We start from the raw sequence: 13,570 nt of genomic DNA, 5'->3' as shown, positions 1-13,570 counted from the left end.
ACCCAGGCTGGAGTGCAGTGGCCTGATCTCAGCTCACTGCAACCTCTGCCTCCCAGGTTCAAGTGATTCTCCTGCCTCAGCCTCCCGAGTAGCTGGGATTACAGGTGTCTGACACCGCATCCGGCTAATTTTTATATTTTTAGTAGAGACAGAGTTTTGCCATGTTGGCCAGGCTGATCTTGAACTCCTGACCTCAGTTGATTCACCTGCCTCTGCCTCCCACAGTGCTGGGATTACAGGCATGAGCCACAGTGCCTGGCTGTAAATTGCCTTTTTAATACCCCATCACCACCACCCCCCTTTTGTAGCCAATCTCTGTTTCCTGTGGTGTGAGGCCTGGTGTTTGTCAAAACAGTGCCATCAATATTACATGAGAAAGTGAAGCGTTATCCTACATCCTGGTGTTAGGATTTTTAGTAGTGTCCAGTTTTTCATGGAGTACACATTTTTCTTTTTTTTTTGCGTGTCTTCCTATTTTAGTGGGAAAGGCCTGCTATTGAGATATAATTTGAAACCTGGAGTTTGAGAAGGCTGATTTAGCTTCTCTGAACTTAAGCTGATTGGTTGAGTCCCCTCTGAGATTGTCGCTAGTTCAAGTCTTAGCCCCCTGTCCTGAAGTTGTATTTTCCCCAGTTCTGCTTGTTTTTCTCTTTTATTCTTAACCATAAGACTTTTCCTTCCCAGTAATAGGAGGAATCTGTACTATTTGTACTAGAGACAGACCCTGTTAGAGAGTTTTTAAAGCTTTTGCTAGATCATGTCCCGAGTCTCTGATAATGTAAGAAAAAGCAAGGAGAAATGGGGGCATGAGTAAAGTTGTGCTGGAGCTTGAATCTATGATATGCCAGGACCTGTATTGATGGAGGAAGGATTGCCAGCTGACAGGGGTAGTAGAAATAGTTCTCTTAGGAATGGGAAATTAACTCTAGAGGACTCCTAGTTAAGACTTACCATGGAATCTCTGGGCAATTGGAAATACTGTACTTTCCCCTAGGGAGATGGAGTGGGAATTGATTTTTCCTTAGGTCCATTGTAACTCGGTTAGAAATACAATTGGACCTGTTTGTCCTGTCTGTTGTGATATTATAGCCCCATAGGAAGGGTCTTTTTTTGTGTGGGAGTTTATTTCCGGCGTCTCTTGCCTGTATTGTTTCCTTTAACAGCTTTTTAAATTTTCTTTTTCCAGCAATGATGTTGTCCACTGGGCATGTACTGACCAATGTGGCAGGTCTGAGAACATAGCTGAAGCTGAAAATAGGAAAGCTGGGGGCAAGGAAGAGCCTTGAATCTTGAGGTGGGACGTTGACTCTAAGATGTCCTTGAGCAGTGGAGCCTCCGGAGGGAAAGGAGTGGATGCAAACCCGGTTGAGACATACGACAGTGGGGATGAATGGGACATTGGAGTAGGGAATCTCATCATTGACCTGGACGCCGATCTGGAAAAGGACCAGCAGAAACTGGAAATGTCAGGCTCAAAGGAGGTGGGGATACCGGCTCCCAATGCTGTGGCCACACTACCAGACAACATCAAGTTTGTGACCCCAGTGCCAGGTCCTCAAGGGAAGGAAGGCAAATCAAAATCCAAAAGGAATAAGAGTGGCAAAGACACTAGCAAACCCACTCCAGGGACTTCCCTGTTCACTCCAAGTGAGGGGGCAGCTAGCAAGAAAGAGGTGCAGGGGCGCTCAGGAGATGGTGCCAATGCTGGAGGCCTGGTTGCTGCTATTGCTCCCAAGGGCTCAGAGAAGGCGGCTAAGGCATCCCGCAGTGTAGCCGGTTCCAAAAAGGAGAAGGAGAACAGCTCATCTAAGAGCAAGAAGGAGAGAAGCGAAGGAGTGGGGACTTGTTCAGAAAAGGATCCTGGGGTCCTCCAGCCAGTTCCCTTGGGAGGACGGGGTGGTCAGTATGATGGAAGTGCAGGGGTGGATACAGGAGCTGTGGAACCACTTGGGAGTATAGCTATTGAGCCTGGGGCAGCGCTCAATCCTTTGGGAACTAAACCGGAGCCAGAGGAAGGGGAGAATGAGTGTCGCCCGCTAAAGAAAGTCAAGTCTGAAAAGGTAAGAGGTGGCCAGATATGGCTGCCCACTGACTGCCAGTCAGAACTGCCCTGGACTAACTGCCAAACACTATGTGTACTCTGTGGGAGGCTCATTAGTGTGGGTAATGACCAATTACAAGGTCAGAGCAGCTGGTAATGATAATGTGGTTTTGTTCCAAATTAGAGGATTCCCCTACAGACTCATTTACAGCAGGCCTGGACATTTTGGAACAGGATATTTGTTGTTGGGGGCAGCTACTTTGTAGAATGAACTTTCTGTAGTCTGAGTTGAGACCTTCCCACCTTGTCTTTGCCCAACTCAGACGTTTGTTGGTAGAGATTGGCATCAAACCTTTATTTGGTTCCCAGCTTGACTGGCATTTCATCATCAGACTCATAATAGTTGATAAACAATACGCCTTTGGTCATAATACAGATTGAGTACGGTTCTTGATGGGATAAATGGTGCTGTTGGGTCTCTGGTAGAACAAAGGGTTAAATTTCATGGCATATCTACCAAGTGTTCTATTGCTGGCTACCAAAGAGCAAAGGGGCACATTTTTGGGGCAAGAGGTACTCATTGTACTTTGAGGTACTTAGATCTTATGAGTTACTGTTGCGGCTATGACAGTTTGGCCTAGAAAGAGATTCTTTGGCCACTAAAGGTGTAGCTTTGTGCCAGGTATCTCCCACAACTATTAGGAATCAAAGTCTCCTGGTGGTTTAATAGCTGCCAAACAGTGTAATGATACCTTGCCTTCTGCTTGACTTGAAAGGACAGGTGCCTGCAGCCCCAGGAGGGGTTAGAACTGGTCCCTCCTCTGGGAAGATGATCTTAGTTCATGCTTCAGGAAATGGAACTTGCAGGGCTGGAGGAGAATAGGTGTGAGTCTCGGGTCAGCTCAGGCAGCTTTAAAGTTCAGCAGCTTGTAATTTCCTGCAAAACAGTGGCCTTGTGGTGAGCTGTTCATTGGCTCTTGATTTTCTGCTCTGTGCTCTGCTCACCCTGTGCTTTCAGCTGATCCCAGCAGATGCAGTATAAATTGATTTCTCTGTAATTACATCAGCTGCAGCAGGGAATACCTATTTCCATATGTAAGTGTTAATAAATAAAGGCTGGATATGTATGTTTGGGTGGTGGTGCCTGGATTCCAGTGGTAGCTCATGCTTTCTTTGCTATCGGTATTTTGGTCTTTGCCTCTGGCACATCTGTAGCTCTTAGCAACATCTGGGCCTCTCTGGTAACAGGGCTGTGAGTTTCTTCCACTAATAATACAGTGGCTCATTCCCTTTTACCAGTGGCAGCTGCCAGAGAGGCTGCCTGTGTTTAGGTGGCAGATGCTATAGTCCACTTCAGCAGAGTTAAGTTCCAGCTGGTTACTAGCTTGGCTCCTCCTGTGCTGGCTGTGATTTGCTATTTTCTCTCGGGTACAGATGGATAATACTGTTTTAAAGAGGCTTAGGAATACTAGCAGTTGTTGCTTCTGTTCCAGGCCCATTAGACTGTTCCCTACATCTGGCTTCAAGAAACTCTTGCCATATATCCATATTCATAATCATTATTCTTCCTGTACTAAAAAGTACTTCTGAGGATGACCTTCATTCTCCTGTCTAAATTTTAGAGTACTTGACTCATGTTGCAATTCTCTAAGCCCTGTAGTAGTCTGTGGATGAAAGGATTAATATTGCTTAGCTTTGTATTGGATTTAAGTGTAAATGTCCATGATTGTCTCTAACAGAGAAGCAAATGGAACCCATTTTCTCACATATAGGTGCAGGGACTGATTGGGTGGCTGCCCTTCAGATTATAATTGAGTTAAAAGATGCAGTGTATTCAGCTAAGAATACATCTTGGTGCCAGGGAATTTTGTTCCTTAATAATGCTGCTTTGTCATACAAGCTTTGCCTCCCAGGGAGACTGTGAGAATGGGACAGCAGAATGAGAAAGAAAAGGGAAAGAGACTGCACTTCAGTTTTTGAAAGAGAAAATTGCTGGCAATTACTATTAGAAGCAGAAAATTTGCTATACAGTTTCATGTAACCATAAGCAAGAACCTGCTTTCTCCATTCCTTCCCCTGTTCCCTCAACCCTTTTGGACAGTCTGGTTCTGGGGGTGCCTTTCCATATTACCTTTGGCTATTGAAATAAATAATTATTGAAATAAATGTTTGGAAGTTGCTAGGAGATTAAAACATGCTGTGCAGGGAGAGAACATTTCTGGACTGGGAGCAGCAGAAGAGGCAAGTTAAAGGAAAGAAAGTAGGAACCATGCAGAGGAGCAGCTTTTGAGAAGCAAGAATCTCTCGGTTTGGGGCATAATAGGTGCTCAGTGAGTATTCAATGATTAGTACTATAATTTATAAGCAAAGTCTTTGAAAACTTCTTTAAAATCTTCTCTCTGAGAAATGGGCTTGCCTGTGGTTTGGGATGTTTCTATGTAGGGACAACCAACAGAACAAAAATAGCTAAACAGATGTTTTGATATAATCTAGGAATTGCATCTTCTAAACTGGGAGCTGTCATGAAGAGGAAGAACTCATAAAATTTGGGAATTTTCTTGACTGAAGTCTGTGGTGCAGAGTAGCAATGTTGACTACTAGCCAATGAGGAAGATTTGAATATTGAAATTACTGGCTGGACCTGGTGACTCATGCCTGTAATCCCAGCACTTTGGGAGGCCAAGGTGGGCAGATTGCTTAAGCTCAGGAGTTTGAGACCAGCCTAGGCAACATGGTGAAACCCTATCTCTACAAAAACTACAAAAATTAGCCAGGCATGGGTGGTGTGCACCCGCAGTCCCAGCTACTGGGGAGGCTGAGGTGGAAGGATAGCTTGAGCCTGGGAGGTAGAGGATGCATTGAGCTGAGGTGACACCACTGGACTCCAGCCTAGGCAATACAGCCAGACCTTGTCTCAAAAGAAAAAAAGACAGAGAGAAAGAGAGAGAGAAAAATTATCTATCTCATGCTTTTCTCTCTTGTGAAGGTAGATATCTCAGGCTATGGCCTAGGAAATTTTCTATCAGATGGGGATGTGGATTTCCCTTCATGGGATCCCACTTTTGCTCATCATACCTTCCTCTGACAGGGCTCTCTCTGTGCTGTTTCCCAGAGTTCTAGGAGAGACCAGAGATGGCTCTTAGCAACTGCTGCTGCTCTGAATTGTTATTGAACACTTTTGCCTCATACTTCCTGCCAGCTGAAGAGATGGGGGAGGGAATGTTGAGGAATAAACAAGACAGAGCCTTCTGGCTCCTGCCTGTTCCCTTGCCTTTGGTTTGATTGATGGGTTGTTAAGTTAGGGATGGAAGGGGAGGTAGGGAGGAGGGCAGGCGCCTATCTCAGTGTCCTGAGCTTAGTGCTTATGTCGCCACTCTGACAGGAAAGAAAAAAGGAATTTACAAACCACAGATGGCAACGATCTATCTGTGCTGACTTTGTCAGGGCTTATGACCAGGAGTTTAAGGTGAGACTCCTTCTTTTCCCCCGAATCATATAAAATAGCCAAGTAGGCTCTAGTAGTTAAAGAGAGGATCTAGAAGTTTCCAACCAGAAGCTCCCCCTCACATGTCTTTAGCTGCTGCTTTTGATCTTGCAAGGTAGGAACACTGCACTTTGCTTTTCCCGTGTTTGAATGTCAGCTTCTGCTGCTTTCAGAATGCCGCATATATTTACCACTTCCCCCATTAGTTTAGGATACAAAGAAAACCATAAAATGTGCTCTTTGCTCTTTCAACTTCTGATCATGCGTGCTGTCATATCCTGTGTTCTTAAGAGCATCTTCCTTTGCCGTTGGTTTTGTATTCCTGCCCTAATTTGTGCCTTCTAGCTCAGTTCTCTTGTATTGCAGTCCCTCATTGCCCAACCAAGGTCAGGTCTCTTTTATTCCTTCTGATCCAAGGCTTTCTTAACACCTTCTTCCACTAGCTGTTATCTCTCAGCTATTGATGGCATAGCAGTCAACTTTGCTTCCTGAAACCAAATGCCCTCAAGCATTTTCCTTCATGGAAAACATTAAAAAGAAGTTGATATTTATGTCAGACAGAGTTGCATTCTGTAACTACAAGCTTAATTTATTTTTTCATTCAGAAACTCTGTTTTCCTTCTAGGTGTTGTAATTCAAGGTGGTCCCAGAGAAAGATTATCTTGTCCAATTTCCTCATTTTATAGAAGAAACTAAGACCAGTGAGGTCTTGTGACTTGCTCAGCATCTCACAGGTAGTCACTGGCAAAGCCAGGTTTGCAGACACCAAATTCTTATGGCGTGTTGTGATTCTCCATTTTCCCACTTTATTTGTTATTTTCTTAGTATTATTATTTTTGAGATGGAGACTCACTCTGTCACCTAAGCTGGAGTGCAGTGGCACAATCTCGGCTCATTGCAGCCTCTGCCTCTGAGTTCCAGCGATTCTCCTGCCTTAGCTCCCCGAGTAGCTGGGATTACAAGTGCGCACCACCATGTCTGGCTAATTTTTTTTTTAGTAGGGATAGGGTTTCACCATGTTGGCCAGGCTGGTCTCAAACTCCTGACTTCAAGTGATCCACCTGCTTCGGCCTCCCAAAGTGCAGAGATAACAGGCATGAGCCACCACGCCCAGCCTATTTGCTTATTTTTAAGGCAGGGTCTCGCTATGTTGCCTATGCTGATCTTGAACTCCTGGGCTTATGCACTTCTGCCTTGGCCTCGCGAGTAGCTGGGACTACAAGTGTGTGCCACCACATCCAGCCATTTTTCCAATGTAAAGATTACCTTGAAACATTAGATGAAAATGCTTACATACTCCAGAATTGCTTTTACCCCAAAACTGCTTTCACTTGTTTTTCACAGTGACTTTAACACTGTAGACACTCAATAAACAAAGGATCTTTGAGTTTAGGATTTTAGGTAAGGTGATGAATGATGTTTGCAAAGAATAACCATTACAGCTGGCACTGAACCTATCCTGTTATTTATAAAGAAGAAAAGTTACTTTAAAACTGCTACTTTGAGCTTGACTACTTATGATATATGTGTGTGTGTTCTGGAATATTTCATTCAGCCAAATTTTCATTGTAATAATTGAGGAATAGTTCTTTCTTTACTTGGCAATTGCAGATAAGAAAAAAAACCCTGTTCTAGTGCTTCTTCCTTGGACACATCACTAATAGGCAGACCTTCAAATGTATCGTGGATATTACTAAGTATTTTGTAGAGAAGATATACTGTTGGATAATTGTTATCACTTTTCGTTCAGTCAGTACATTAATTGGATGCATTTTAGATACTAGATTTTCTACTTGGTATTGGGTATACACTGGTGAATAAAGCAGAAATAGTCTCTGCTTTTTGAGGGGCTTACAGTTTACCATCTAGAGCAGAGTTCCTAAAAGGGCGTTCCATAAAACCATGTACATCACCAGAGTATCAAAAACGCATATTCTTGGACCCTACCCCAGATCTGCTAAATAAGTTTTTGGGGTAAGGGCCCAGAAATCTGTACTTCCAGAAGTCTCTCCAGATAATTGCTATATACATCAAAGTTTGAGAACCTTTTGTGACTTTTTCTTTCAAGATAGGTATTGGGGGCCACTTCTCATTTAAAACACCAGCCTTCTAAACTTGATTTTCACATCAACTCTTATGTATAATTTAGTGACTAAGAGCATAAACTCTAGCCAGGCGTCCTGGCTTGAGCCTGGGAGGTTGAGTTTGCAGTAGTAAGCTGTGATCACACTAGTGCACTCCAGCCTGGGCAGCAGAGTGAGACTTCATCTCAAAAAAATAATAAATTTTTTAAAAATGTGAACTCTGGAACCAGAGTACCTGGCTTTGTATCCTACCTTTGCACTTACTTACTGAGTGATCTTGACCAAGTTTCTTAATTGTTCTTCCTCAGTTTTCTTATCTGCAAAATGAGAGAAACAGCACCTACATAAGTTTGTATTTATTTATCTATTTATGAGAAGGAGTCTCACTCTGCTGCCCAGGCTGGAGTGCAGTGGTGCAATCTCTGCTCATTGCAACCTCTGCCTTAGCCTCCAGAGTAGCTGGGACTACAGGCAGGCACCACCACGCCTGGCTAATTTTTGTATTTTTAGTAGAGACAGGGTTTCACTGTGTTGACCAGGCTGGTCTCGAGCTCCTGGGCTCAAGTGATCCACCCACCTTGGCCTCCCAAAGTGCTGAGATTACAGGCGTGAGCCGCCACACCCGACCTTACTAAGTTCGTCTTTAGATTAAGTTAGCTAATTCATATAAGACACTTAGTGCCTGGCACTTGGGAAGCATTCAATAAATATTAGAAAAAAGAAAAATACAGTTTGAGTGGAAAGTGGTTTTAGTCTGTTTTAGGCAATAATGTACTGAAATACATAACATTCCACTTTACAGGAATTCCAGTATGAACAGATAAACATGTTAGCTAAGATTTTTAGCACTATGGTCTGAAGAAGTTCAGAATCTAGGCCGGGAAATGTTCATGGTGGTGATGTGTTCTAAAGCCCCTGATATTTATAGTTGGAGGTGGGGGGAAGACCAAAAATTAGCTTAGGGCATATTGAAGTGGCCTGTTGAATTTCAGACTTCATATGTTGAATTTCAGACTTCGATATGAATCGAGCTTCCTTTCTGGCCATATCCCTGGTGTGAGTTTGGGTATGTTGGATGGATGTTACTGTAGTTTTGCCAGCATATGCAATCTCACGGACACAGGAGTAGCACTAAGTGTTTTTGTTTCTGCACAAGAGTGCGTGGAACAAAATCTAAGTCTTAGCCCTTAATCTTCCTCCCCTAGTGTGAACTTGTATTTTTGCCATTTGGGTATAAGAGCTTTTACCAGCAGAGCTCATCCAGGGAGGCAGCAGGGCTTGGGCTTTCAGGCTGGAGGTGGCAGTAACATACACAGCTGAGATCCTGCCACTGCTGGCTGTCTGAGCCCTCTCTCTGTGGTTTTCACTCTTCAAGCCATGCTTGAGTAACCCGCCTCCAGAGCTGCTGACAGGGCTGTGTTCAGAGGCCTTGGAAATTACACTGTTCATTTCCTTATCATCCCCTGACCTGCAGTGCAGAGCCTTCTGGTGCAGGAACAAGGCAGAAAAAAATCCAGACGGCTCCCAGCCAGCATGTGTCAAGAGCTACAAAGAAGGAAATTGGACTTGCTCACTTAAAAACCATGGGGTTAGGCTTTGATTTTCAGTTCCTGTGGAGAGTTATTTGTGTGTATGAACATGTCCTATCTCTGTATATGTATAGAATGAGTCTGTGCATGGCAAAGCTGTGGAGGAGGAGCATCTGAAAGTAGAGAGCAGAAGGAAGATGGCTTTTCTCTTCAGTTAATTTCCCAGTTGTGCCATTGGGGTGGGCCTGGAACCATTAGCATCAGGAAGGTGCCAGACCATATTAATATTTTAAAATATATTTCTCTCAGTACAGTTTAGTCATGGTTCAGAGCACCCACAGAAGAACCTTTCCTGGCTGACCAAGGAGACATTTTTAACAAATCCTATTCCCTAAAGTCATTCATCCTAGATGACATTGACATAATCAATATTTAGGCTGCCTAAGAAAGTGTAGACTTTGAGTCAGTACTGGGTAAGAGCAATGGCTCTTTTGAGATGAAGGATAGTGTGATAAAAGAGAGACCTTTGTGATAGCTAAGGTGAACTAAGGAGGAATTTGGAGCATTTTGAGATTTTCTGTTCATAGGGTAAAGCTCTGTTATATTTTAAGAGCCCAGCCTTGTTTTGGGGGTTGGTATTACAAAGGAATCTACTTTTCTTTTGGCATCTGTTGCTCAAGGAGGCCTAAAGGAAAGACTTCAGGCTGAAGTAAAATGTGAGCGGTAAGAAGTTCTTAGCAAAGTTTACAAACATTCTGTCCTTAATTTTCCTTTTTCTGGATTTCATGTACCTTCATGTTAGTGGTGCCATTGAAGCCTTGGTGTGAAGTGGGGAAGAAAAAGAAAGAAATCTTTAAGCTTTCAGACCCCGGAGGTGTTTTAAACCCTAAGTGTCTGTCTTGTTGAAAGTACTCTGTAGAGAAGTGTCTTCACATGAGGTGATAGCTAAGGTGAGAGGGGATTACTTCCTTTTCTCTTCATATAAATTAGTGGGCCCTGTATCAGCAGCATCTGAGAATTTGATAAAAATTTGGATCTCAGACCTCTTCCCAGGCCCTAAAGTTAGACACCCTAGACTTGAGACCCAGCAAATTTTTTTTTTTCTTTTGAAACAGGGTCTTACTTTGTTGCCCAGGCTGGAATACAGTGGCAGAATCAAGGCTCACTGCAGCCTCAACCTCCCATGCTCAAGTGATTCTCCTGCCTCACTTCCTACCTTCCCAGTAGCTGGGACTACAAGTGTGTGCCATCACACCCAGCTAATTTTAAAATTTTTTTAGAGACGGGGTCTCACTATGTTGTCCAGGCTGGTCTTGAACTCCTAACCTCAAGCGATCCTCCTGCCTTGGCCTCCCAAAGTGTTGGGGTTACAGGCGTGAGCCACTGTGCCCAGCTGAGACCCAACAACTTGCATTTTAACATTAGCGGTCCTGTTGATTGTGATACACACTAAAGTTTGATATCTACTATTGTAGAGCACCCGTCCCTCTTAATAGTGAAATTGAAATTTCCAAAAACTTGAAAGGGTAAAGTGTAACACTGGGCAGTAGGTATGGTTTTTTTCTCTTCTTTGAGTGATATCCATATATATCTTTAACTCTTTATGGACAAACTGACAGGAACCTAAAATTGGAATGAATATCTAAGGGTTTGGGACTTTGAGAGCAGAAGAGCAGAAAAGATATTTAAAAAAGACCCACTTTTCTCATCTCAATGGAGGAAGTAAATAATAGTACTGACTTCATAGGGTTATTGTGAGGATTAAATGAGATAAAAAGATGTTAAGCACACAGCACAGTGCCTAGCATTATAGTAAGTAACCAATAAATGTTAGTTGTTGCTGATGTTACTGTTCTTAGCTTTGAGGTACGAGATCATTGTGAAATTAAGGAGAAAGGATATCCTTAGAGACTTTGAAGAATTAATCCTCTGAAGGCTTTGGAAAATAATGAATTTATGATAGCTAATATTCCAGCTCCTACTGATTTCCAAGAAGGCTTGAGGGAGAGATTGATTCAGAGCATTTAGAGGCATTGAAGTTTGGGGTTTTGTTGTTTGGTCAGTTTGGAAGTGTTTGTTGGACTTCTTTTGGCAGAAGGCTGATCTCAGGTTGAGAACCATGGCTTTTGTTTATTCTCCATTAAGGTCAGTTTCTTTGGATATAACCAGCTTCTTCTGAATTATTTTCCTAAGGATTGAAATGAAGATAACATGATTGTTTTCGTATAGGAAGTTTCTTTCCTCTGTCTGCTAATCCTTGTAAGGTACAGACTTTAGCCTTTTGAAGGGATTAGCTGAGGTAGCCAGAACAGTCAAGAGAAGAATGAGGATTGAGGTACTGTAGTCCCCCACTTATCCTTGTTTTTGCTCTCTCTGATTTCAGTTACCCTCAGTCAACCAACATGTGAAAATATTAAATGGAAAATTCCAGAGATAAATAAATCACTAAGTTTTAAACACTATTCACCCCATTTCATCTCATCACGTAGGCATTTTATCATCTCACATCATCACAAAGAGGGTGAGTACAGAACAGTGTTTTGATAGAGAGAAAGAAAAAGACACCATATTGACACAACTTTCATTACAACACATTGTTATAATTTGTTTTTATAGTTTTAGGTTTTTTTTTGTTTTTTTTTTTTAACAGACAGGGTCTCCCTCTGTTGCCTAGGCTGGAGTGCAGTAGTACGATCACAGCTCACTGCAGCCTCAAACTCCTGGGCTCAAGTGATCTTCCTGCCTCAGCCTTCCAAGTAGCAGGGGCTGCAGGCATATATCACCACGTCGGGCTAATTTTTAAATTTTTTATATAGTTAGGATCTTGCTAGTTGTCCAGACTGGTCTGAAACTCCTGAGCTCAAGTGATTCCCCTGCCTCAGCCTCCCAAAGTGCTGGGATTACGGTGTGAGCATGCTCACAACCTGTGTCTTACTGCTCACACCTGCTCTTACTACTGTGTCTAATTTATAAATTAAATTTTATTATAGGTACGTATGTAAAGAAAAAAACCTAGTGTATGTAGGGTTTGATAATATCTGCCATTTCAGACATCTACTGGGCGTTTTTGAATGTATGTCCTGTGCTTAAAAGGAGGCTACTACTTTTTTGTGAGGAAATAAAAAAGACAGTTGTTAGATGTTTTGAGGTGGTCAGTTTTTACCCTGAAATGTTTGTTGTCCATTGGGACATGACAATTTGTGCACCTGTGAAATACTCTAATTGCTTTTTAAATTTAAGATTGCTGGGTTACAGCCCTGGTGGCAAATACTAGATTATGTTTTGATGAGCCAGACCTGGGCATTAAATCCTTTCTTGGGGTCTGTTTTCATTTGGTAATGAGTTCTTTTTTATTTTTATTTTTATCTTGTATTATTTTATTTTACAGGTTTCCACACAGCATTGATTGATTTTTTTGTTTTGTTTTTTTTTTGTTGTTGTTGTTTTTTGGTTCCTTAACTGTAAAAAGTTTTTATAAACTGGTACCTAACTCACCCAGCTCAGAGTTGATATTTCCTGGCTTATGTGTCCCTTTTTTTTTTTCTTTTTTGTTTCTTCAGAAGTCATACTTAGCTCTGCACTGAATCAAACCTTAGTGAAAGATAACAGAGTGTTGTAGAAAGGAGGTATAGAGGCCGGGCATGGTGGCTCACGCCTGTAATTCCAGCACTTTGGGAGGCCGGGGAAGGTGGATCATCTGAGGTCAGGAGTTTGAAACCAGCCTGGCCAATACAGTGAAACTCCATCTCTACTAAAAATACAAAAACTTAGCCAGACATGGTGGTGTGGTGGAGTGTGCCTGTAATCCCAGCTACTCGGGAGGCTGAGGCAGGAGAATTGCTTGAACCTGGAAGGAGGAGGTTGCAGTGAGCTGAGAACAGGCCATTGCATTCCAGCCTGGGCAACAAGAGTGAAACTCCGTCTCAAAAAAAAAAAAAGAAAGGAGGTATACATAGTCATCATATTTAGATCAACCAAATCAGCACACTGTTACAGAAATTAACATTCAGGTTGCAGAGTTTCTTGGTCATGAAACATCTTAGCTTAGGGTGCATATCAGAGTCACTTCTGGAGCTTTTGCAAAGTGTAAGTGTCCTACTGGATAAAATCTTTGGGGCTGAAGACTCCAAGCCTGTACTTTTTTTTTTTTTTTTGAGACGGAGTCTCGCTCTGATGCCAGGCTGGAGTGCAGTGGTGCAATCTTGGCTCACTGCAACTTCTGCCTCCTGGTTTCAAGCGATTCTCCTGCCTCAGCCTCCCAAGTAGCTGGGATTACAGGCACACTCCACTACACCCAGCTAATTTTTGTATTTTTAGTAGAGACAGGATTTCACCATGTTGCCCAGGATGGTTTTGATCTCCTGACCCCGTGATCCACCCACCTCAGCCTCCCAAAGTGCTGGGATTACAGGCGTGAGCCACCGCACCCCGC

At 42.8% G+C, this 13,570-nt stretch overlaps 1 protein-coding gene across 3 annotated transcripts in view; it reads left to right on the top strand.

Moving 5' to 3' along the window:
• Positions 1-13,570, top strand: part of ZNF609 (zinc finger protein 609) — a 234,487-nt gene that overhangs the window by 40,446 nt on the left and 180,471 nt on the right. For 2 of the 3 annotated variants that reach the window (XM_033189782.1, XM_033189781.1), the window contains exon 2: positions 1,187-2,060. In XM_033189782.1, coding sequence (XP_033045673.1) covers positions 1,314-2,060 — 747 coding nt within the window. In that variant the 5' untranslated portion in view covers positions 1,187-1,313. Of the gene's footprint in view, positions 1-1,186; positions 2,061-3,043; positions 3,137-13,570 lie in introns of those variants that run through there. The other variant, XM_033189783.1, reaches the window with a different exon arrangement.

This window comes from Trachypithecus francoisi, unplaced genomic scaffold (genome assembly GCF_009764315.1).
Source record: "Trachypithecus francoisi isolate TF-2019V2 unplaced genomic scaffold, Tfra_2.0 Lachesis_group3, whole genome shotgun sequence".
In the NCBI taxonomy this organism is placed as follows: Eukaryota; Metazoa; Chordata; class Mammalia; order Primates; family Cercopithecidae; genus Trachypithecus; species Trachypithecus francoisi.
Note: the sequence above shows the minus strand (reverse complement) of the source record. Positions and strands in the feature narration are given on the sequence as shown.